The sequence below is a fragment of the Daphnia carinata genome, chromosome 10 (assembly GCF_022539665.2).
Source record: "Daphnia carinata strain CSIRO-1 chromosome 10, CSIRO_AGI_Dcar_HiC_V3, whole genome shotgun sequence".
Lineage (NCBI taxonomy): Eukaryota > Metazoa > Arthropoda > Branchiopoda > Diplostraca > Daphniidae > Daphnia > Daphnia carinata.
The window spans coordinates 5,628,917-5,653,808 of record NC_081340.1 but is presented as its reverse complement, the minus strand read 5'-3'; the positions used below and the strand labels follow the sequence as shown (position 1 = coordinate 5,653,808).

Sequence of the window (24,892 nt, the reverse complement as noted above, 5' to 3'; positions counted from 1 at the left end):
ATCAAGAGGCTGGGCCATTCGAGGGGGCACCACTTGTGTTAGCATTTTTTTTTTTTTTTTTTTTTTTTTTTTTTTTTTTTTTTTTTTGTTTTCCATGGGCTGACTACGCTCATTGTCGACTGAAATAAACTTCCCACGCAGGATGCGTCAACCTTCTCTGCCACCATTGTGTGTTTGCATGTGCTGATCTGATGCGCTTGGCCCGTTGCCGGGCGCGCGCACTGAAGGCCCACGACGAGCGAGCGAGCGAGCCAGAGGTTTATAAAGGTGGTGCGAGTTGGTGGTCGTTGTTTAGTGTAACAAAAGATCGAGTTGAGAGCGCATTTGTTATTTTTCCGCCCTTCTCTGGTGGTTGAGCCGGTTGGTGACGGACCCATTTATCCAGTCATGGCCACCGTCGTGACATGTTAAATAGTGCTCAGGTTGTTTGGCCGAGTCTGATTTGGATTGTGATCAAACAGGTGATGCATCATTCGATGTCTTCGAGCGAGATTTCATCCAGCAACAAGCACAGCAGCACGTCCAGCAAGATGAGCACACAAGAGCTCACTTCTAATTTATCTGAACTCAAGTCCAGTATGTCCGAAATGAAGTCCAGTCTGTCCTCGCACCTGGTGGCCGCTGCCAACGCCGCCGCTCAATCGTCTGCTAAATTCCCATCGGCCGGACTCCTTCAAGGTACGAACATCCCTCATTTTGTTTTTTTTTAATATGACCCTCTCTTTTACTGAAATCTAAATGCGAAAATTTGTATTTCCAGGGTCACTGGAAGGATTGAACATGGTGAATGCCGATGGAACAGATTTAGCCATCGTCGATGTGGATCACGACTTTGGTGTGGTAGCCAATCCGGCCGGCTGTTTGGCCACCCTCAACAACAACAACATCAACAGTGCGAATTGCGCCGGCAATGGCGGCAAATCATCCGAAATGAAATTCGAACAGACGCGAGTTGCGTCGGCCACGTCGACCAAGATCACGCACGGCGACGGCTACAGCAGCGAAGAAGCTACGGCCAACGCCTCGCACAGCCGACGCTTGCAAGCCGACGGCCTTCATTACGAAGAGTCGGGCCAAGCGGCCGCTATGAAAGCGCGCCTCGAAATGGATGGTGTCACAGCCGAGAAAGCCGCCGCAGTTAAACAGGTTCGCTTGCTTCATATTTTTCAAAAATATTCTAACCGCGTACGGTCGTCTAGCATGTTATCGAATCAAAATTTTTTTTTTTTTTTTTTATTACCAAAGATACCATGAGGCTACGTAAGAATTCCGGATATTATATTTAGACTTAATCTATGATACCCTACACTTAAAAAATCATTTCCAGGAAATCAAAAGAAAAAAAAGGGGGGGGGGGGCGGGAAATGCAAGAGTCGAGAATAATTGGCGGTGTCTACCCGTTATCGCTGTTGTCTTATCCGAGGTCAAACAACGATAGAAATAGATGGGGCAATATAGTTTGGTGGAAGAGAGGGAAGGGGGGGAGGGTCTGTTTAACACGGATTCCACGCTCCAGCTGTTGTTGTGCCGAGCTTCGCTACGCATTCAGATATAGGAGAGCGTGGCAGACCGGTGTGGTGTGTGTGTGTGTGTTTTGGTGCCAATCAGGTCTAGGCCGATTCTTTTCATCTCTTTCGCCCGGCTTCCAAAGCCCTTGAAGGACGGCCAAGATCATCAAATCGCTGCACACACACACACACACACACACACACACACACAGGCGCACCAAAAAACCTCTTCATTCGCCCATAAGTAATCGCACAGAAAATATATACCTGTAGAGTTTTCATTTAAAAAAAAAAAAAAATTCTTTCTAATAGATACGTGACTGTGGATTAGGTGGGAATGTAAAGGGAGGGGGAAGGGTACTCATTTTTGTTTTTTTCTGGAATATTTGTTGGATATTTATAGCTTTTCGTTTTTGCAAGGTAGGAGGCGTCGTGATGTTTCGCATTTTAAAAATAGAAATCATTTTGCTAGTTGTAAGGAAAAGATAGAGAGTGAAAAGAAAGATAAAGATAGAGATAAAAAAGAATAGCACGCTCGAGGTCACGGGCCACCGTTGGGGAAAAAAAAAAAAATTTGCATTTATTCACACTCGCAGTCGAATTGCTGGAAACGTTGGATGTTCAACTCCGCGCTCCCCTCCGTTCTCTGCCCGTCCCCCGTGTTGTTCAAATATCGAAAGAAAAAAAAATTAAACTGATATCAATGATATCCAGACGGTCAAAGTTCATTTACCCGGAATGTTTATCTACTTGAAGAAGAACAACAAAAAAATCCGCTTAATTCCGGACAATCCTCTCAAGATCGGACACTCATCTCTCGCATTTTGTTTTCTTTTTTTCTCAGTAAATGGTGGGCGGTTAAAGAGACAGCGAACTACCCGCAGGGCTTAATAGTAAAAAAAAAAAAAAAAAAAAAAAAAAATGGGAGTAGCAGGCAGAGAAAGAGAGAGAAAAGGATGGAACATTGAAAACAAGAAAAAATGTGTTTTACTTTTGGAACACTTTCACCTTGACGCGAATGCTTTAAACGCTCGTTCGTAGCCGCATGTCCGGACACGGTTTTCTATAGTCATTCAGTTGTAGTAGCCATGACGAAACTCGTATAGAGTTAGACGCGATATGTTGTGCGTGTGTGTGTGTGTGTGCCGTCGGGGGGCCCAGGGGAAATCCGTGTGAAAGTGTGTGTGTGTGTGTGTGTATACTACATTACTACCGGGTTCTACTATAGAAAAAAATCTTCATTCAAATCTCGGCAGTCAGACGTTGCAGTCGCCTATGACTCGATTGTGGCTAATCTTGTTTTTCGTTGCGTGCGTAGTGAGTCATCGGCAACGTGAAATTTGCTGTGTTCGATATACCTGTCGTAAAAAGAAAAAAAGAAATTGCTCCCCCCCCCCCCTATTGCCGTGTTAGTGGCCTAGGGGAAAGACCCTCGTTTGCCTATCTGTGTCTGGTTTTTTTTCTTTTTTTTTTTTTTTTTTTTTTGCTTTAAACCTATTGTTATTATTATTTTGGATGCCGGTTGGGTTTTTACCCGGATCTCCTTTCGCGAAGGGAAAATCAAGAAAAGAAAAGAGATTGAAGTGTTGTGCCTGTCCACCTAGTGAGTAAAGAACATGGTGGTGGCCAGCTATGGACAATGCCCGCGCTGTCACGAACGGCGAGCAAAAGCTAAAGCATTGAAATTTCTATGTCTGTTGGAATATGAGGGCAAGGTCATCTTCTTCCGGCCGGCGGTACACAAAATTCATAATTGCCCTTAGAACAAATCAAGCACACGTTCACGACTGACACGATAATCGTTGTGTCAAAACGGATTTTCGTCCCTTTCCATGGAGTCTCATATCTTTTTCTTTTTTTGTGCTGTCTGGTTGTAACAGGAACAGAGATCGTTAAAGGCCGGCGACGTGTCGCAACAAGAAAGTAGGACGACAGCAGCTGCCAGCATGAAACTCACAACAGACAATTTCAGTGCCGAAAAGGTTCGCATTTTTATTTTCTCTTCTTTTCACCCATTATTTATTGTTTGTCTAGTTGCAATTGTTCTCATCGCCATGTTAATAAATATATTTTTAAAGGTTGCCATGGCCACCCAGCAGCAGAAGCAAACTGTTACATCATCCGGCCGCTTCAATCAAGAACGCCACGCTGCGGCTTCATCTCAATCTAAATTAACCATTAACGCCAAATCCGTCCGTAAAGAATTGTCCGTCGTATCGTCATCTCAGGTGCGTTTAGCTTTCCTTATCGCTTCGATAGAATAGTGATACGTAATCAATGACGTCATTCATTGTCTTCCTTTTTATTTTTATTTTTTCATTAGATGAACGGAACACTGGTCTCGTTAGAGGATGCCGATCTGATGTCATCCTTGCCTTCCCTAGACGACTTGGACATCTTGGACTCGTCGTCCGACCCAGCTGATGTGGAACAAGCCAAAGCCAAATACACGGGCGCCATGTCGAGTTGTGTAGAGCGGCTCAAAGAGATGGCGTTGCAGAAGAAACAGAGCCACATGATGCCCATCTATCTCGACAGAGTCAGTCAAATGGTCGGAAAGGCCTGGGCTGTTCCGGCGCCACACGGACAATCCCTGGCTTCTTCCCTCTGCGACGTCCTGCGTGACAACGGCGGCCTGGATGTTCTCATCAACAACTGCGTGTCCAACGACAGCAATATTCAACTGTCGAGCGCCCGTCTTCTAGAACAATGCCTGACGCAAGAGAACCGCGAGTACGTCGTCGAGTGCGGTCTCGATAAGGTATTGACATCCCTAGCCATGTTTTTCTTTTCTATTTGTTGTTGTTGTTGTTGTTGTTGATCTTGGACATAGTCGTCCGACGGCCTTTGGACGGAAGTCCTTGGTCTCTTCTCTTTTTTTCCCTCTAGTTTATTTGTTTTTCTCGAGGGCGATGGAGACCTTGAAAGAATGACGAATTACATTATGTTAATTTGTGAACAGGTAGTGTCGGTGGCGTGCGGCTGTACGGAGTCGTCGGCCCAGGTGGACCAATCGAGAGTCGGCACGGGCTTACTGGAGCACCTGTTTCAGCACAACGACGTGACGTGCAGCGAAGTGGTGAAGCTGGGCGGTTTAGACGCCGTCGTGCGAGAATGTCGCCGATCGGACGTGGAAATCCTGCGCCACTGCGCCGGCGCCCTGGCCAATTTGTCCCTGTACGGAGGGGCCGAGAACCAGGAAGCCATGATTAAGCGGCAAGTGCCCATGTGGCTCTTCCCGCTGGCCTTCCACACGGACGACAACATCAAGTACTACGCCTGTCTCGCCATTGCCGTCCTAGTAGCCAACAAGGAAATCGAAGCTGCCGTACTCCAGTCGGTGACTTTGAATTTGGTCGAACCATTCGTCTCGACCCACAATCCCTACGAGTTCGCCAATACGGTGGCAGCTACATGGCAACATCACGCCCGTCGTGGACTTGGCCAGTCCAAAAACTGGCTCAGGCGATTGGTGCCCGTTTTGAACTCGAAGAGAGAAGAAGCCCGAAACCTGGCCGCCTTCCACTTTTGCATGGAAGCTGGAATCATCCAAAAGAGCCAAGGCAGCACGGACATTTTCTGCGAAATCGGTGCCATTGAACCGCTCAAGTCGGTAGCCTCGTCGCCTAACGCCATCGCATCCAAGTACGCGGCTCAGACGCTCCGCTTGATCGGCGAGGAGGTGCCACACAAACTGAGCCAACAGGTGCCTCTCTGGTCCGCCGAGGACGTTCGCGAGTGGGTACGCCAGATCGGCTTTCCTGACCACTGCGAAAGCTTCGCCGACGTCTGTAAAGTAGACGGAGATCTTTTACTCCAGCTCAACGAAGAGATGCTCCGCGACGACATTGGAATGCGAAATGCCATACTGCGGAAGCGTTTCATGCGGGAGTTGGCCATTCTCAAAAAGATGGTATACACATTTCTATTGTTATTTTTTTGTTTTTTTTTGTTTTTTTTAACAATTTGTCCGCTTTATTTCAATTTGAAATCGTTGATCTATTTTTTAGGCGGATTACAGCAGCTGCGACAAATCGAGTCTCAACGATTTCCTGCAGTCACTTGATCCTGCATTTTGTGCGTATACTTACTCGATGCTCAACGCCGGAGTGGACAAGAAGAGCCTGCGCCTCTTGTCTGAAGAACAGTTGCTAACGGAATGTGGCATAATCAATTCGATCCACCGACAGCGCATCTTTGACGCCATCCGCTGTGAGAACGGCATCTACGACTACCTTGACAATAAGCCGCTCGACGCTTTCATCAGTTACCGGCGATCCACCGGATCCCAATTGGCCAGTTTACTTAAAGGTATCATCTTGTTGGTGAATAATTTAATCAGAACTTTTTGATTTAACGTCTGTAAAAAAAAAAAAAATGTATATTTTCAGTTCACCTTCAGTTGAGGAATTTTACTGTCTTCATCGATGTCGAGCGCCTAGAAGCGGGCAAATTCGACAACAATCTCTTACAGTCCATCAGCCAAGCCAAGTACTTCTTGTTGGTACTGACACCTAACGCGCTTGATCGTTGCCTGGGCGATGACGAACGCAAGGATTGGGTCCATCGAGAGATTGTTGCCGCCCTCGAATCCAACTGCAAAATCATCCCAATTATTGACAACTTTCAATGGCCATTGCCTGAAGATCTCCCCGAAGACATGCGGGCTGTGTGTTACTTTAACGGCGTCAGATGGGTCCATGACTATCAGGTGTGTTAAAAAAAAAAAAAAAAAAAAAAAAAAAATTATGCATTTTAATGATTCAATGACGATGGATTTCATGTCTTGATTGACGCGCAAAAATAGGATGCTTGCGTGGACAAACTGGATAAATTCATGCGAGGAGATACCTTCGGCAAAGGAGGAGACCACATCCACGGCCGACGACTCCCAGATGGAATGTTGACACCATCGTACACACCTGGATCGGCGTCGATTCTGCAGCCGGGCGCCGGCTTAATGAGTCGCAACTGCAATAATGGGAACGGCGGTCAGCCGGTGCCCTACCAAAGGCAAGGAAGCAACGAGAGCGGCAAAGGCAGCTACTCGTCCGACAAAGAAATGGGCGGCATCGGAAGTAACGGATTCTGCAATGGGGTCGGTGGCGGAGGGGGAGGAGGAGCTATCTCGGTAGCTAACCCGGTAGCTCTTCACAGGTATCTATCATGTGCGTCACGGCTTCTCTTTCTCTGGTCTTCGTCCATTCTTTTGACTTTTGTTTTATTTCTGGCTTTTTCAGTATTTTTACACGACACCCCTTTTTATTTGTCTTTTTTTGTTTTTTTTTTTTTGTTTTTTTTTTTTGTTTTTTTTTTCTCCTTTTTTTTTTCTCGCTGTTTTTCGTTTGGTTCACTTACGGTTCACACGTCTTTCGGGTTTTAATCCACTCGCAATTTCTATTGGGGTCCTTGTCATTCTTTGTCGCAGCGTACTTGTGTTTGAACTGACGATTCAATTTCTGTTTACTTTTCTGGGGACATCTTTTGCTTTTATTTAATTCATTAATTATTGAATTTTTTTAGGCTTAGAGAGGATTCAATTAATCTAGTTTGAGTGGAAATGTGTTATTTAATGTTTTGTTTCGTGCATTTGTTTTTGTCTTACACAGAAGCCATCTTCGAGCTGTTTCTCCTAGTTGTGCTCAACGTAGTCCCAGTCCGAGTCGATCACCTCTTCAACAACAACAACAGCAACACGGTCCTGGTCAATGGCAGAAGCGTCTATTATTGAGGGGCTCGGCCGGGGAGCGCGCGGCCAGTCCATCTCGTTCCATTTCTCCTCGTCCCATTCCCATTAGTCCACTTGTTCAGCGTCGAATCTCGGCGGGACAACATTTGCCGGCGCCTTTCTTCAATCACGCTCGCAACGGATGGGTGACGCCCATTGGGTCCCTACCAGCGGGCGTTCCGAGGTCCCGCAGCCTGGACACTGGTCTGTGCCATGATGCCCAGTTGGATCACAGCCCCAATCATCCGCCGCAAATCAACGAGGTCGTCATTCCTGATACTAGTGACTCTGAAGAGCACGACGATGTGATTGAATCGCCGCCCGTACGAACCGAGCCACCCGTTCGACCCAATACGTTGTTTATGAAGTCGCCATCTCCGCCCGTAGTCGTTGTCCAGCAACCCAGTCCGACGACTGAGCGTCCCAGCCGCAGGGATCGTGCACAAGTGGTCAGAACCAAGTCCAAAGCGGCTCAGACCATTGTAGCGGCCATCAACCAGGCGGCTGGAGCGCGAAAAACTCCTCGACGATCACAATCGACAACGGCCGACGATGAATCCCCAGAAGCTACGACACCTACCGGATCCGCCAAATTCGTTGATCGATGCGTCACCAAAATGAAAACATTGATCAACAAGTGAATGCGTAAACACTCGGTTATAGTGACACAGTGAATTGTATCATTTTGTACTTCGTCTTGGAGAGGGGGGGGGGGAGGGGATAGAGCAGTCGGTATTTTTTTTTTTTTTTTTTTATTTTTTTTTTTGAAAAATACCTTTGGCGAGTGCTACACCGAGTTCGGGTGTCTTTCACTTGTTTCGAACGTGCCAAATGATTGATTATCATTCAGGCAGCTCTTATCTCTATAACAAACACACTTCCCGCAGCGCACCAGTGAAAATTTGATTGTTTCTTCTGCATCACGTGTTCTCGGTTATTTTGCTGTTGTCTTTCTTTTTTTTTAAGCAATGGTTCGACTGGAACTGTCAAGTTCCGACCTAAAAACGGAAATAACGGCCGACTGAAGGAAGAACGAAGAAAAGCGAAAACAACACGTTTATTGTTTTGAAATAATTACACCGTGTCGTCCTTCATGTTTCTTTAATTTATTGCATGTGCATTATGACCGTGTGCCTTGGTTTATGTGTATGATGATTTATGTCGATGATAATCACGTGCCTTTGCGTATATAATTCTGCGGCTGCCGTGGGCTGCTGCCATACATTTGATAAACTTCCCTTCGCCGCCGCCAGTGCACCCCACGCATATACATAAATAAATATATATATATATATATAGTATATATATATTATTTGATGGTTATACAAGAAAGTGCAGCTCGCTATATGAATACATCTTCTCCGTTTGGTTATTGTTCAATCGTTTTTTTTCCTTTGATGCCGTCGTGATGAAAAGAGAAAATACACGTCTATTTACTATGCATAAAGGATGCAGTTTGCAGTTCTATTCAACAAGATATATTCACGATAGCAAAAGAAATAAAAAATAATACAATAATTATGAGTGAAATATTCGAATGTTTTAACAGCCATTAGCAAATCATGTTTAATTTTTTATTTATTTATTTATTTATTTTTTGTTTAAAGTAATTTACTGGCAACGCCGGATACCACTGAAGATCAGTGAAAACTTTTCAGCTCGTTAGCTGCACTCACCTTATGTTTCATGCGTTTTGATGGACCACGTGCTTTTTCTAGCCAAAGAAATTTTGAATAGGAACGATCATTAAGGAATAAAGCTACATTATGGTTAAAGAACAGTATCGTGAAACTGATGTTATCAGGAAGATGTAAGTTAAAAATTTTCAACCACCTTTAGTTTCCATAAAATTTTAAACTAGAAGTTGTATCTGAGATCAGAAAAAACTTAATATGTATCTAACTTGTGCTTACAACTGTAGAGCCAAAGTAAGCTTTGGAATTGAGAGCCCTCAGCAAATACAACAGCAAGCCCATATGCAAGTTGTAGCACAAAATTTGTACAATCGTGATTCTTCCCGAACACCTGTGCAATATGGAATGCTCGATAGGCGAATGGTACATTAATACCCCATAAATTCAAATCACGTATCATATTTTACATCACTTTTTTTCCTAGGGGATGAGTGTTAAAGATGCCAAATGTGAGACCTGTGGTAAAGGCCTGACAGAATGTGTAGGACATTTTGGTTACATAGATTTGGAACTTCCAGTTTTTCACGTTGGTTATTTCAAAGCAGTAATAACTGTACTGCAAACAATTTGCAAGACATGCTCATTTGTTCTGCTTAATGACAAGATGAGGAAAATTTATAGAGGAAAATTAAGGAACACAAAGATTCCTTATCTGACTAAGAAAGCATTGAGGAAGCAAATTCAAGAAGGGTGCAAAAAAGTAACTCGCTGCCCTCACTGCAATGATCTCAATGGTATGGTAAAAAAGTGTGGCATGTTGAAGATTTCACATGAAAAATTTAGAAGTGTCAAGAAAGATAATGCCATTCTGAATGAACAGCTGGTAGCATATGAAAATGCTGTACAGTTCAACAAAGAAATAGAACCAATGATTTCATGTGGTCTCATCAACATGCTCAGTCCACTGGACATTCTTCATTTGTTTGAACGAATTCCTGATGAAGACATTCAATTTCTCTTGATGAACCCGGAACATGGTCATCCCAAGGATATGATCCTGACCCGCGTGCCCGTCCCGCCAGTTTGCATCCGACCTTCTGTAGTGTCAGATTTAAAGGCAGGAACAAATGAAGATGACTTGACTATGAAACTTACAGAAATTATTTTCTTGAACGACGTGATAGTTAAGCACCGTCTCATGGGTGCTAAAAGTCAGATGATTATGGAAGATTGGGACTTTTTGCAGTTACAATGTGCTCTATACATCAATAGTGAACTATCTGGCATTCCCCTAAACATGCAACCTAAAAAACCCTCCCGTGGTCTAGTTCAACGTCTTAAAGGCAAACAAGGAAGGTTTCGTGGAAATCTTTCAGGAAAGCGTGTCGATTTCTCGGGTAGAACGGTCATTTCACCCGATCCAAATTTGCGGATCGATCAAGTGGGAGTTCCAGAATTGGTTGCCAAAATTTTGACTTTCCCTACTCGTGTGAACGAAGCAAACATTGAGCTCATGAGGAAGTTAGTCAAAAATGGAGCAGACGTCTATCCCGGCGCCAATTATCTTCAAGAGAAAGACTCAGATTTCAAAAAGTTCTTGAAATATGGAAACCGCGATAGTATAGCCCGCAATCTGAAGGTAAACCATATGCTAAAATTTGCCGAATGTATAAGAAAACTTTAAAATAAATTTAAATGAACCATTTATTTTTTTTTTTTCTTAGTTAGGTGATTTGATTGAAAGGCATATGATGGATGAAGATATAGTCCTTTTCAATCGCCAACCATCTTTGCACAAGCTATCTATTATGTGCCACAGGGCAAAGGTTTTACCTCATCGTACTTTCCGCTTTAATGAATGCGTCTGTACGCCCTACAATGCAGATTTTGATGGAGATGAAATGAATCTCCATCTTCCCCAAACAGAAGAAGCCCGAGCTGAAGCTTTGATACTTATGGGAAATAAGTCCAATTTAGTATCACCACGCAATGGCGAATTGTTGATAGCAGCAATTCAGGTAATGATTTCACAATTTTATTCAGAACGTGGTACTATGTCATTCATGTAAATATTAATAGGATTTCATCACCGGGGCGTATCTACTGACTTTAAAGGATGCATTCTTTGATCGAGCCAAAACCTGTCAAATGGTTGCATCAATGCTTACGGGTACTTATTGTACTTAATCCTATACATTTGGTAGATTTCGTTAATATTTTCCTTGCAGCTCATGAGGTGAATATGGTCATCAAGCTTCCTCCTCCTTGCATTCAAAAACCTGGCTCTTTGGTCAGGAAAACAGATTTTTAGTCTTATTCTTCGACCCAACCCCGGAAATCGCGTTAAGGTCAATTTGAGAACCAAAGGAAAAGAGTACTCGAAAAAAAATGAGGAGTTTTGCATCAACGACGGATTTCTTTTGGTTCGGAATTCCGAGGTGCTAGCCGGTTGCGTCGATAAATCTACAATTGGCTCCGGTTCAAAAATCAACATATTTTACGTGTTACTACGTGACTACGGAGTGGATTTCGCCATCCAGGCTATGTGGAAACTCTGTCGTGTAGCTTCTTATTACATGATGAACCGAGGATTTTCCATCGGCATTGGAGATGTTACACCTGGTAATGGTTTTTCATAACGTTTGTTTTGTTTTCTAATTTTAATCATTCATTTGTCATGTCAGGCAAAGCATTGCTGAAAGAGAAGCAAATACTTTTGGACAATGGTTACGCGAAGTGCGACGAATACATTCGTCTTCTCACCATAGGTCAACTGCCTTGCCTTCCTGGTTGCAATGAAGAAGAGTCATTAGAATCGAAAATATTAAAAGGTATTATTATATTATCCGTTCCTATTAAGACATCTCTTAAAAGTGCCAATCCTTGAGTAGAACTTTCTGGAATTCGTGACCAGGCCGGAGAGGTTTGTAAAAAAGAGTTGCATCCAAGTAATAGCCCGTTAGTCATGTCCAAAAGCGGGTCCAAAGGATCGTACATTAATATATCCCAAATGATTGCCTGTGTCGGCCAGCAAGCGTTGAATGGCAAACGAGTTCCTAATGGTTTTGAAGATCGTAGTTTGCCACACTTTAAGCGGCATTCCAAGATTCCCGCTGCTAAAGGATTTGTCTCAAACAGTTTCTATTCGGGGCTGACGCCTACAGAATTCTTTTTCCACACAATGGGTGGACGTGAGGGTCTAGTAGATACTGCCGTAAAAACTGCCGAGACTGGGTAAACTTTTGACATTAACGTTTAGTGCCCAAAACAGTTACCTTTATGACTTTTCTTCAAAGGTACATGCAACGAAGACTTGTTAAGTCGTTGGAAGATCTGTGTTGCCAATACGATTCGACCGTAAGAAATTCTACCGGTGAGATCATTCAGTTTGTTTATGGAGGCGATGGTTTGGACCCCACCTACATGGAAGCCAAAGATCGCCCTGTGGATTTTCAAAGAGCTCTTGTTCACATCAAAGCAGCGTCCCCTTATGCCGATGAAGATCCGTCAGATCACATTGAATTACAACAAGCTTTTAATACTATTATGGAGACGGATGCCTTCAAATCACTTGGGGTCGACTTCAAACATGAACTTAGGTAACCCAGTGCGTTTACAAATCAACAAAACATTTTCATGCTATTATTTCATATTCCCAGAATTTTTGTGGAGGATCAAGTCAGACGTATCCGTAAGGTACGGGAGCGTTATAAGATGGAAGGTCGGCCACTATTAACTGTAGAAAAACACTTGGAGCGCATAACCGTTGGTCAACTAGTAGAGTTCTGTGAATTTTGCAAAGAGAAGTATCATGGTGCAAAAATCGAACCGGGTACAGTAGCATACGTTTAGAGTTCTGTCGTAAATAGATGCCCAAATAATTGTTCTTGGCATACATAGGCACGGCTGTCGGAGCCCTTTGCGCGCAGAGCATTGGCGAACCGGGTACTCAAATGACATTAAAGACTTTTCACTTCGCTGGTGTGGCATCCATGAACATCACACAGGGAGTTCCTAGGTAAGAAAGGATTTTTTTTTTTTTTTTAAGATATCATATTAATGATACTTTCTTTGTTTCCCGGCAATCTTCAGGATTAAGGAAATCATTAACGCCTCAAAGGCCATTAGTACACCAGTTATCTCCACCCAACTCCTAATTGATAACGACCCAGAATATGCGCGACGAGTAAAAGGAAGGATAGAAAAAACCATGCTCGGAGAAGTAAATTTAGAAAAATGTTTTTCCGTTAGTTTTTCACTTTTATCGTTTTAAGGTGACGGAATATTTCGAAGAAGTATATCTGCCTGATGACTGTTTCATGTTGATTAAATTAGACATGAATCGAATTCGCTTGCTGAAACTTGAGGTGGATGCAAATTCTATCCAGTGGAGGTAAATTAATAATTTTCCGATGTACAAAATTTGAACTCATTTTGGTTTAAAAAATTTTTATTTATTTTCTTTTTTTTTTTTTTTCTTCAATTTTCAGCCTCTGTACTTGTAAACTGAAAATAAAACCAGCTTTCATCAAAGTCATCAGTGAAACAATAGTCATTGTTAAGCCCGCTCCATCTGTAAAATCGTCAATGTATCATGTCATGCAGTTCCTCAAGGAACAATTGCCTAAGGTCGTTATAAAGGTATGTTACAATTTTGGTAACCAAAACTGCCTTTTAACTTGCACCCTGCTTCAGGGTTTACCAACTGTTAGCCGAGCTGTCATCAATATCGACGATACAAGGAAACCGCCCAGGTATTATTTGCTTGTAGAGGGTGACAATATGCGCGAAGTGATGGCGACCTACGGCGTCCAAGGAACGTCAACTACTTCTAACAATATCTTGGAAGTTTTCAGCACCTTGGGTATTGAAGCTGCCAAGTAAGACAGTTTTTCTTCCTTAATAATCATAAGTTTATTAACTATTTAAAAAATAACTTAGGGCAACAATTGCCAAAGAAATTCAGTATACAATGGAAAGTCATGGCATGAGTGTCGATCGCCGACATGTTGCCTTGTTATCCGATCTAATGAGTTGTCGTGGTGAAATCTTGGGCATCACCAGGAATGGTTTGGCTAAAATGAAGGAGTCCGTTTTGATGCTGGCGTCGGTAAAAGCTTGCAATACGCTTTTTCAGAGTTCAGATTTTAATTTTTTTTACCGTGGTTTTACTCTAGTTTGAGAGAACTTCCGATCATTTATTCGATGCATCTTATTATGGCCAAGAGGACGAAATCACTGGCGTAAGCGAGTGCATTATTATGGGAATACCAATGTCGATTGGAACAGGGGCTTTCAAGTTACTGCATAAAACGGGGAATACTATTCCGCCAAAACCAAGGTCACTTATTTTTGATGTACCAGAATATCACGTACCAAGGGTATAAACTCTGAAGTTAATAATCACGGAATCTCAGTATTATGTTAAACGAGGAACTGTTGAATTTTGAATTAAACTTTGTGTTCTTAGTACAGGAGTCGCATCTGATTAAGCCACCAATGTAACAACTGGTTATAAAAATCTATCCTTGTTGGTATATATATGTTTTTTTTTTTGTTTTTTTTTTGGGGGGGGGGGGGGTTTGGTTTTCCCCCTTTTCTAAATTGCTTTCTTAAAAAATTTTGAAGCTTCTTTGTAATGGCACGCAATATTTAGGTGCTATAGCTCAGATGCATTGTCGTTTACCATAACTCAATGTTGAAATGAGAATCGTGTAGCTCAATGGCGCCAAAAATAATTATCACTATTTCAGGATTGTCTCAAGGTTTATGCATTAACCTTTTAAAACCAAATTCATCTTTTTACAAATGGACTTGTTAAAGTGAAGACTTCTAACCATGTCTAATCTATGTAACACATTTTTATTCAATAGGGAAGGATCATGATCATACTGGGAATGCATCTATTAGAAAGGGAAGTTATAACAGGATTATTTTTTCTGTCAGAAACGTTATCTAATGTTTACATTTTCAATTAGATTGGCCTTTCTGGAGCTCCTGCCAGAATATTGCAGGTGTATGCTAAATGATAAATTTCTGTATCAAGTAAGTAAAATGAGCAAAAATGTTATTCCTTATCTATGTTTTATTTATCTTATTTGTTTTTTTTTATATAGTATAGTAACGTAGTAGGAATTTATGGAATTCACAGAATCAGGAATTATGTAGAGGATCCCTTTTTGTCGTTTACGCTAAACGTAAATTTAAGTAATGCGCTGCTTTTTGCTGTCAATATTTTTAATGCTGTTGTTTGGCATTTACAGGATTTTTAAGGTGGATCAAATCAAATGAATTCGGAAGATACTTGAGCGTTACAGAATGGAAGGTCAACTGCTGTTTACATAAAAAAAAAAACACTTCGAGGTCATTAACATTAGTCAATTAGTGGAATTCTGTGAAGGGAAGTAAAGTATCAGCATGATCAAATCGGATCGAATATAACTGTATCCCGTAGAGTGCTCAAATGACGCCTAAGACTTCTCACTTCGATGACATGGTATCATCATGATCATGGTATGAACATAATCTGGAGTTTCGAGGTATGGAAAGAATTTTTGTTCAAATGATATTGAAATTTATTTCGTTTTTATTTGTCCTTTCAGAAGCTCCTACCACAAACGTGATATAAATCTGCCAAAGAATAAATCTAAGAGTCATGTAAGTCACCTTGACAAGAATGTTATTTTTAACGACGTTTTTTTCTGAATATAGATTATTAGTAATACGGAATATGAAAAAGGATGCTTATTGAGCAAGACACCAAATAAATAATAATAACTGGATGCACGACATGGAATATCTAAACTTTGCTCACGTTCTGCTACGGTATTTAACTTTTAAAAAATTGAAGTGCATATCTGGGCTCCCTTCCTTTCCGTAGCCCCGTTACCCCTTGACTCATAATAAGCCCGTAGGGGGTCATGCCCCTACTGTACGGTATATATAAAAATAACATATACCGAGGTTTGGAGGGCTCTGGCCGGAAAGGGGACGTGGGGGTCCGCTTAGTCCGATGATGTGTTCACGGAGGGCGACGTGGCTACCCGCAAATCCGAACTAAAGGTTAATCGCTCCTGTAAAAATGTTCCATATCTTCGGCTCTTCTTCCGGCTTCTCTTTGCCAATCACCGGGTAATCTCCCCGGTGGGTCAACTAGGCAGTGTCTCCCTCTGCCTGGGTTGACAGCAACTTTTGAAAGGGCTATTGTGCCTTTTTAAAGTTGCAAAAAATATTTCTAATGTGCAGAGAATTGTCAATAAAATTTTTTTTAATAAAATATTTTTGCAAAATTTGTTTATTTCATTGTCTGTCTTCGCTGTATTCACACATTACATTTATCAACTTTTTTTTTTATTTAGCTTGCTCAGTTCACCTTTATTTTTTTTCCACCTTTGATGGTAAGCATTGTTTCCATTGGTTTAGTGTTTATCTGTAAGTATTCAATTATTATTTTTTCACTCTTTGAATTCTTCAACTTAGATTCAAGGAATAACGTGTTCATCAAGCCAAACTGCTCAACCATGCAGTTAGGCTTTGTACTTTTAAAAAAATTAGAATTAATGAAATAAAAGAAAGCTTGTCATTTCAATCATTTCAGGATTGTGGAGACAAACATTGTAGTTCCAGCGGTTTCCTTAGTTAGGCAAGTCGTTTAATAATGCTTGGTGTTACAACTATTTTAAATTTTTTAATTAAAATTTTTTAATTCACGAGATTTGCAGCTTCTGAGCAGTGAGAAACAATTGTTGCTGATGTAGAGTTTTGTAACGGTGGACCCCACAGTCTATGACAGAAACAAGTAGGACAGATAATTCCATCTTCATCACTAATAAAAAAAAAAAGGGAGATTTGCATTTTAAGGTTAGGTTAGAAAAAACAACAATAAAACCATTTGCTGATACTACCTTTCATACATTGTTATCACAAATAGGAGCAGTACATATTGGCAGCCATGTAGCTTTGTAGTTGCTTGGAAGAATTTTTTTCCTTCTCTGGTGATTGGTTGGTAATGTTGCCCATTCTATTGTGAACTTTTTTCTCTAGGTTAATGCTATAAAACATTTATTTTAGGACTTTGAATACCTCCTATCCTTATAGCCATGGAACACTTGACATTGACTCCATTTACACTTGCAGAAACAAAAACGAACATATTTGCAACGAGTATTTTTTGTGACTATGAAACCAAAAATTGTGAATTTTTTTAAGTACCTATATTTAGAAGACATCTAACGGAGGAATTGCTTGTTACTGAGTACTCTACTGAACTGTCAATTTGTTCGTTGTCAGGGGGCTATATCGAGTTTGGTTGCCATAATAATGGTTGCCTCGCGAATTGGAAATGCTTTGCCGAATCCCAGGATATCGCCAAGTGTGCCATATTGTCATAATCTTTTTTCTCCTTAGGATGGTTACCAATGTGCAGTTGAATTCTAAAAGGCAAAAGCACAAGTTGTTGGTGAAAACTTGTTGTGCAGCATTCCACGCCATTAATAGCTTACTGAAAAGTTCTGGTTACTTCCTGCTTTGTTTACAGATTTTGTTTGATATGCTATATTTAAAGAACTGATGTTGGCACCAGCTTGATGGGAAAAAGTCATTTCCAATGTGGTAGGAGATTTGTCTAGAATTGCATTAACATCCTAATTAAACACGAGAAATTTTCTAGGGCACAGGGAAACTTGGATTTATTTGGTAATAGAGTCGGATGGTTTCCTGAAGTTGCAGTTTGAAATAACCTTTCAAAGCCTGAACTCATCTTCGTAGAAAGGGACTTGTAAGTAAACAAGAAGCATTTTCTGCTTTTTTGCTAACTATATCTAACCTACATAATTTTCTGTTCAATAGTTAATGTTGTTTTTGTTTTTTTAATAAAGGTGAGAAGTAACGCTGGCTCTGTAAATGTTCTTGGTTTGGGGCAAGACGTTGAATAAGTTGTGATGATTGGATGGACAACATGGAATTCCTACACTTAATTCATATTCCCCAAACGGTATTTAAAATTCAAAAATTGAAGTGCATATCTGGGCTCCCTTCCTTTCCGTAGCCCCGTTTCCCCTTGACTCGTAATAAGCCCGTAGGGGGTCATGCCCCTACTGTACGGTATATTTAAAAACAACATATACCGAGGTTTGGAGGGCTCTGGCCGGAAAGGGGACGTGGGGGTCCGCTTAGTCCGATGATGTGTTCACGGAGGGCGACGTGGCTACCCGCAAATCCGAACTAAAGGTTAATCGCTCCTGTAAAAATGTTCCATATCTTCGGCTCTTCTTCCGGCTTCTCTTAGCCAATCACCGGGTAATCTCCCCGGTGGGTCAACAAGGCAGTGTCTCCCCCTGCCTGGGTTGACGGCAACTTTTGAAAGGGCTATTGTGTCTTTTTAAAGTTGCAAAAATAATTCTGATGTGCAGAGAATTGTCAATAAAATTTTTTTTATAAAATATTTTTTGCAAAATTTGTTTATTTCATTGTCTGTCTTCGCTGTGTTCACTTTTATCAATTTTTTTTTTATTTAGTTTGCTCAATTCAGCTTTGCAACCACGTTTTTGCCACCTTTGATGGTTAGCATTGTTTCCATTGGTTTATCGTTTATTTGTAAGTATTCAATTATTATTTATTGCACTCTTTGAATTCTTCAACTTAGATTCAAGGAACAACGTCTAACACCTGGATATTTTCTGAAGTAATTTTGTATTTGTATTTAATTTTACTCGTATGGGAACCGATCCCCAGACATTCAGCGTGCAACGCCGATGCTCTAACATTGAGCCACGATATATATATAAATTTTCGTATTATCCCATATACTATGTTATCGTCTAGGCTGTTTGCGCAGTCTTGCATAACTTTGTTTATCTTTCTATAGTTTCCATAAGGTCCATAGCTCTGTGGTAGAGCCTATAGCTGCGATACCTGTTACGCTAGGTTCAAACCACAGCAGATGTATGTAAGTGGAGAAGAATAAATGTAGAAAAGATTATTGCAGCATTGCATTTCAATTTCATTCCAAGTGTATATGTAAGTCTCTGGAAGGAGGGACAATAAAAACGATCTTACACTATTTACTTTTGTAATTATAACTTAGCTATACATTATCTGACACAGGGATTGAACCACAGACTTCTTGCGTCGCAATCCAGCATGCTACTGTCATGCCATATCTGCTCTTGTTAATATCATTTAGTATTGTGATACCTATATAGATATGCAATTCACATTAGCTTATTATTGATTGCACATTAGTAGTTTATAAGTTCATGGTTGGAATAATGGTATAGCGTGTGGTTGTCACGCTAGAATACTAGGGTTCAATGCCCATGTAAGCTAATGTATAGCTAAATAATAAATACAAACGTATATAATGTAAAATCGTTTTTATTGTCCCTCCTTCCACCCACATATCCACCACTTTTACATACATTTCATAACACAGTACACAACATACAATACATACACAAATACACTTAAAACTAACCCGTTGGCTGCCACGCCACCTATCTACAATAGCTACTGTCGCTATCAAAGGGATAGCGACCAAGGGGCCGGGTGGGCCGGGCTGAGACGGCGATGAGACCTTTACGGAAATGCACATCCCAGGTCTACATCGCCGTCTCGATCAAGGGATTCCCTGTGGTGCATTGCCTTTGGGGCCATTCGGCCAATCTTGGGCAGTGGCGCTGCTCCACCCCATGGCAGATAGACCATGGAGCAGAACAGCGCGGCCCGTCCCTGTCAAGCTACAAAAAAAGGGGATCAAAGTGGGTGGGTGGCAGCCAACGGGTTAACTTGCAAGACATAATACAACATAAAACAAAACACAACCATACCACAAAGACGAGGCGACCATGAGGTGACGAAGAGGCGATAACGGAGGCGAAGACGGCATGGCCACGAGGCGAAGACGGGACGACGAGGCGAAGTCGGGACGAAGAAGTTGGGACGACGGGCGAGGCGCGACGACGGGCGAGGCGAAGTCGGGACGACGGGCGAGGCGAAGTTGGGACGACGGGCGAGGCGAAGACGGGATGACGGGCGAGGCGAAGACGAGATGACGGGCGAGGTGACGACGGGCGTGGCGAAGACGAAGAAGGCTTTGTTCTAAATCGTAAAAGTAAAGAAAAAGAACTAGTTAGTGGGAAATATAAGATTGTTGTTGTAACCAAACGTTGAAGGCAATTTGACTTACTTCTGCTGTCCGATGGCTAGAAAGACTGTAGGGCCAGCAAATAGGCAGCAGACGGCCAAGAGTTGGCAATTCTATGGTTGAATATTCAATTTAAATAAAAAAGCAAACTATATGAGGCACAAGAGAAATTTAAAATATCAGTAGAAATTGTGTTGAGGTACATGTATGTGTCCGTTGGTAGGCTAAGTAGAGATTACAACTGCCAAAATGACTGTCATTACAGTTGACACTGCAACGAAGATGAATATGGTGCACCACTCAGATCACGATTGACAGAAGACCATGAGTGGTTAAAGAGTATAAGAACGATATTATGGTATTCCTACCCATAGGATTTGCATCTTTGGTGACGTTCCTCAACTGGAAGTATTCTTTACAAATGAAGTTTCATGAGCTAAACCTTAAAAGCAAATCCGTCAATGAGATTCTGATAACAAAACACTAGTCTTATACCTCTCAATGAGCACTGGTATAGTTTGATGTATGCAACGTAGTAGGTTGCTAATAGTTTTTTGGTTTGACAGCTGGCATACAAGATATGTACCATAAACACCAAGCATTCTGTGGGCTTCACTTCCAAAACACACTCAGGGATGAAAACGAACAGAAGCACCATTAGATTTTCTTGAGTTTTCCATTGGAATATGACATATTTAACAGAAACTTTCGAACACAGCTTTCACCGCTCCCATATAGTCAGCAAGTAAATAGTGGCACAGCAGCGTCATCTTGTTTTCCAATTAACAACCGAAAAATTCATCAAAATTGAAAATATTGCTTTTTTGAGACGGGAACTGCACTGATGTGAACTCTTTTAACATACTTTTAGAGCGTGAATCCCCACCCACCCCCATATTGGCTACTACCATTTCAATTTTAACAAATACAGCGACCGAAACCACGAACGGCATTTTAAAAATATAGCGATTTAACATGTTTTTGAGCCCGATTTTTTCACTGTCTTTTATTTATTTATCCAAAAACCTAGATATTTCTAGGAAAATACATGATTTGGGTTCACAGTTCAACAAGGATGCTGATTGCGCTTCACACACATCTAGAAATTTCGCAAGTTGACGTATCTCTGGATTGTTAGCTAGTCAACACCTGTATGGTAATACACTTCTTTATTTGAACAGCTGCAATGGTATTTCGGTTATAAGTTCCACGGCAAAATTTCTCCATTGAGACAAGCTCGCCAATTGTGCGCTATCTTGTGCCTATTTTCAATTAAATGGATACGCCGTCACTTTACTGCTCGGAAGAGCTCACTTTGGCCTGGAATATTGTTTTGAATAGTGTAATTAGTATACATTGCATACATTAGATTGAATCAATTACTTTTTGGCATACGTTCTTTAATTGTGTGAGGCTGCCAAATCGTCGACGGGCGGTTTCTAAAGGAGGAAATCAGCTATGAGCTTGCGGATTCATCAATAAATGCAAAACTATTAAAAAATTATGAAGATAGCCTGAAACCAAATTGTAAAGAAAATTTAATTTTAGTTTCCAGCACTTCGGTACAGGTATCATCGTCAACGTAGGCGCAGGTGATTTTTCCATGTTCATTGTATCAGGTCACCAACTTCTACTAGATGAGTCAAGAGGAAATGAGGTTAACGAACAGAAAATTAACCATACAATTCAACTGATAAGAATACCATGATGCGTGGAAGTAAAATACACCACATCACAACTGTTAAAACTGTCAGAACATTCACCACCCATGCAAAACATTTTCTGATTCATTAATGTTCATCACCTAGCCTATACCAAGAAAACCAAACACAATTAGTGCGGAAAATTTTGCTGATGAAGAGTTAACATATACCTGACAAATTTACTGCAGACCAGCAATTCCTGATGGACTCCCACACAACATTCCAGATAAACAAAACAGTAGTATTTCATAAACAAACATCTTGCAATAGTGGTAAATATAATGCAGTAACTGGTAAATACAACATCTCAAATGAATAACAAATGTGAACGGAACCATTCGAAAATGAAGTAAACAATTTCAAACATGAATTTGCACAAAAAGGATTTTAACTAAAAAAACTACTAGAGAACGAAGTTTTCCCTTCAACCTTTTCCTAATTTTAAAATCAATTAAAGAAACATAATTGTTAAGCAAATCTCACTGTGTACCTTTATGTTGGTTGAATTTGGAAATGGCTTACTAGTTCTAATAAGTTTTTTTCTTTTACCCCAAATTTGCTTTCCGGGCAGCGCACTTCTAACCTTCTCTGCTGATCACAGTATCTGCATGACCCGCTGCAGAATTATCACTAGTGAAGAGGAAATCGGGTCACAGATACAAAGGGACCCAGGTACCCGTTTATTTTCTTTAAATACCATAACGCGTGAAATAAACGAATCCGAAGAGCTTCGGTAATCGTTCCAACTACCATAATTTTTTTCTGAATTCTTAATGTTTTGAAGTAGTAGTGGGCGCAGGCCGGGTTCTTCGAGTGATGTGATGTATTGAGGTACATCTTTTCCTGTAACCTAAAGCAAACCCAATAGATATTTTCAAATTATAAATACTGTTTCGAAAAATGCCTTACCTGGATTCGATGAAGAACAACTTTATCAAAATTGTTAAAGCTTTCCCCACAGACGATCCCACTTAAACAGTTCATTTTCATCGCATGTCACAGCTTCCGGAATATATTGTTCATGCGGCTTTCCGTTTTCCGTCAATTCACGAATAGATTCGTACAGCCTTTCGAGGTGTGGCCAACTTCATGACACTAGGGGTTAGACAATGAACACTGGAACATAAAATATTTTTTGTGAAGATACAATTGATGTTTACCTTGTAACACTTGCTGCCACCAATGACCAATCCTTAGGAAAATCCCTTGCTACATGTCCCACTTCTTGGTTGGAAATGAACACTAAACTTTAGTAAAATAAAACTAGATATGAGTCTCATATTCACCTTATGACACCTACATGCTCGACTCCCACCTCCTCCTTGTGGGCATTACATGAAAAAATGTCCTTTTCCAAACTGTTTAATAACTATGGATTAGACAGACTAGAATGTACTAACCGGAATAGTATTTTTATTTTTCTTACCTCATGGCAAGTACGACTTCCACCACCTAATCTTTCGAAGACAACAAAATTTGTCCAACTCAAAATTATTCAAACATTAGTATCAGTTATTAATTATTATCTATTAGCGTACCTTGAAAAGCGTTGAAAAATGAGTAAATTAAACGCCAAAAATCGCCAAAGCCACGAGGTCAAGAAGCAAAATCGAGCGAGGAAGGTAGACTGCACGCGCTAAGCCAATCTACAAATATGCCTGAAAAAAAACTGCCTGATGAGCCACGGTTTAAGGCGCCTCTTGTGGACGCAAAGGTCATTACGAGAAATTTTATCCGCCACAAATTAAATGCTTTTTAAACAAGTTCAAAGTAATCATCCAAATCAAGATTTAACTTTTAAAAAAAGAAAAAAAGCGTAATACTTGGGGAAACACACTTTAATTTCTTGCTCCTTTCCTTTAGTTTCTTCCAAAACGAGTATGATGATTTTTCGTTAACTAAATTAACTAGAAATGTGACCTGTAGATGGCAATAGCAGTAAAACAGAAAAAGGCCAATATTTTTTATTTTTATTTTGGGTAAAACGGATTGCCATATTAGCATTTCAACTAGACTCTGTTTTTAAAAGCAAAACTTTAAGTTTATGGCAATCCGTTTTACCCCCCCCCCCCCCCCCCCAAAAAAAAAAAAATATCGGCCTTTTTTTTCTATTTCACTACTATCGCCATCTAACGGTGGGTAGCAGTAAAACAGAAAGTAAGGCCTTTTTTGGTGGGGGGGGGGGGGGGGGGGGGTTTGCCATGGATTGCCATACATTGCAGCAGACTTACCCATTCGCCAACCCAGGTGTGCATATGTCTTTCTTTGACAATTATTTTATTTTGCTACTATGTTTGGTAAACTGCAATTATGCTCAATATTTTTGTCTTTGCATTTTAGGTCTACTCTTAGATGATCTCTACCTGATCCTGTGTTCTAAAGTGATCTGCTTTCACAGCTACATTTCTGTGTTCTTTTCCGTTGGTCTATGGTTCTGAATTGAGGCCGGTATATCTATTATGCTAGTCATTAAGTACTATAGGGAAAAGAATAACTGAAGTTGATTGAGATCTATTCTGATGCTCCTGACATCCATCTCAACAGGTTTTTATTTGCTTTTCAACATCCCTTTCAAAGTGGTACATCTGGCTTTGATTAATATTACCATAAAGACTGCCGAAAATGGGTGTGGTACGAAAACCCAGATATGGCATGAGTTCAACATCAAACATGGATTAGGTACTTCTCGGTTTTTTGTCTATCGAAAAAGTATTTTTAATGCTATTATTTTGCATTCACAGAATTTTGGCGGGGTTCAAGTCAAGTCTGGAAGTGTTACAGGATGAAGAGTCTGCCTGTAGTTGAAAAAACACTGAGAGTGCATTACCGTTAAGGTATGAGGTAAAGTAATAGAGTAATGCAAATTGTCTAATGAGAAGTATCATCTTGTGTTAATGAATTCAGTACAACAGCAATCCTTTATATAGTTCTGTCACAGCTAGAAGCCTCAAATAATTCTGCTTCTCTGGCTATAGAACAACTTGTCCTTTACATTCAGAGTGTTGGTGTAACTGGGTACTTAAATGGCCCTAAAGATGTTTTCACTTTGCTGCCATTGCAGTGATGAACATCATACATGGACTCTTTAGGTATGAAAGGAATTTTCTTCAAATAATTTTGAATTGATGACGAAGCATTTCTCCTCCTCTTTGCCAACCATGTCTAATCTACAAAAA

General features: G+C 40.8%; 1 protein-coding gene and 4 long non-coding RNA genes across 5 annotated transcripts in view; 1 reads left to right on the top strand and 4 right to left on the bottom strand.

The window, feature by feature from the left end:
• Positions 1 to 14,424, top strand: part of LOC130696481 (uncharacterized) — a 34,747-nt gene extending 20,323 nt beyond the window's left edge. The window contains 27 exon segments of the mRNA XM_059497346.1: positions 462 to 678; positions 761 to 1,146; positions 3,389 to 3,490; positions 3,587 to 3,736; positions 3,832 to 4,269; positions 4,471 to 5,421; positions 5,519 to 5,819; positions 5,900 to 6,219; positions 6,316 to 6,665; positions 7,118 to 7,873; positions 9,158 to 9,293; positions 9,355 to 10,509; positions 10,595 to 10,888; positions 10,950 to 11,040; positions 11,099 to 11,150; positions 11,152 to 11,492; positions 11,555 to 11,701; positions 11,762 to 12,104; positions 12,167 to 12,469; positions 12,530 to 12,702; positions 12,771 to 12,888; positions 12,963 to 13,092; positions 13,145 to 13,263; positions 13,361 to 13,511; positions 13,566 to 13,750; positions 13,812 to 13,980; positions 14,048 to 14,424. Of these exon segments, the coding sequence (XP_059353329.1) occupies positions 462 to 678; positions 761 to 1,146; positions 3,389 to 3,490; positions 3,587 to 3,736; positions 3,832 to 4,269; positions 4,471 to 5,421; positions 5,519 to 5,819; positions 5,900 to 6,219; positions 6,316 to 6,665; positions 7,118 to 7,873; positions 9,158 to 9,293; positions 9,355 to 10,509; positions 10,595 to 10,888; positions 10,950 to 11,040; positions 11,099 to 11,150; positions 11,152 to 11,492; positions 11,555 to 11,701; positions 11,762 to 12,104; positions 12,167 to 12,469; positions 12,530 to 12,702; positions 12,771 to 12,888; positions 12,963 to 13,092; positions 13,145 to 13,263; positions 13,361 to 13,511; positions 13,566 to 13,750; positions 13,812 to 13,980; positions 14,048 to 14,257 (8,088 nt within the window). The 3' untranslated portion in view covers positions 14,258 to 14,424.
• A 2,094-nt stretch (positions 14,425 to 16,518) lies between these two features.
• On the bottom strand, positions 16,519 to 17,060 carry LOC130696489 (uncharacterized). The gene is made up of 3 exons (XR_009002654.2): positions 16,953 to 17,060; positions 16,775 to 16,900; positions 16,519 to 16,695 (listed from the first exon to the last, which is right to left on the bottom strand). It is a non-coding gene; the product is annotated as an uncharacterized LOC130696489 (long non-coding RNA).
• Positions 17,061 to 21,409: 4,349 nt separating this feature from the next.
• On the bottom strand, positions 21,410 to 22,067 carry LOC130696491 (uncharacterized). The gene is made up of 3 exons (XR_009002657.2): positions 21,887 to 22,067; positions 21,717 to 21,822; positions 21,410 to 21,646 (listed from the first exon to the last, which is right to left on the bottom strand). It is a non-coding gene; the product is annotated as an uncharacterized LOC130696491 (long non-coding RNA).
• A 136-nt stretch (positions 22,068 to 22,203) lies between these two features.
• Positions 22,204 to 22,930, bottom strand: LOC130696490 (uncharacterized). The gene is made up of 4 exons (XR_009002655.2): positions 22,877 to 22,930; positions 22,626 to 22,811; positions 22,414 to 22,566; positions 22,204 to 22,346 (listed from the first exon to the last, which is right to left on the bottom strand). It is a non-coding gene; the product is annotated as an uncharacterized LOC130696490 (long non-coding RNA).
• A 72-nt stretch (positions 22,931 to 23,002) lies between these two features.
• Positions 23,003 to 23,331, bottom strand: LOC132088416 (uncharacterized). Its single transcript, XR_009421974.1, has 3 exons — positions 23,255 to 23,331; positions 23,143 to 23,168; positions 23,003 to 23,074 (listed from the first exon to the last, which is right to left on the bottom strand). It is a non-coding gene; the product is annotated as an uncharacterized LOC132088416 (long non-coding RNA).
• Positions 23,332 to 24,892: the final 1,561 nt, after the last annotated feature.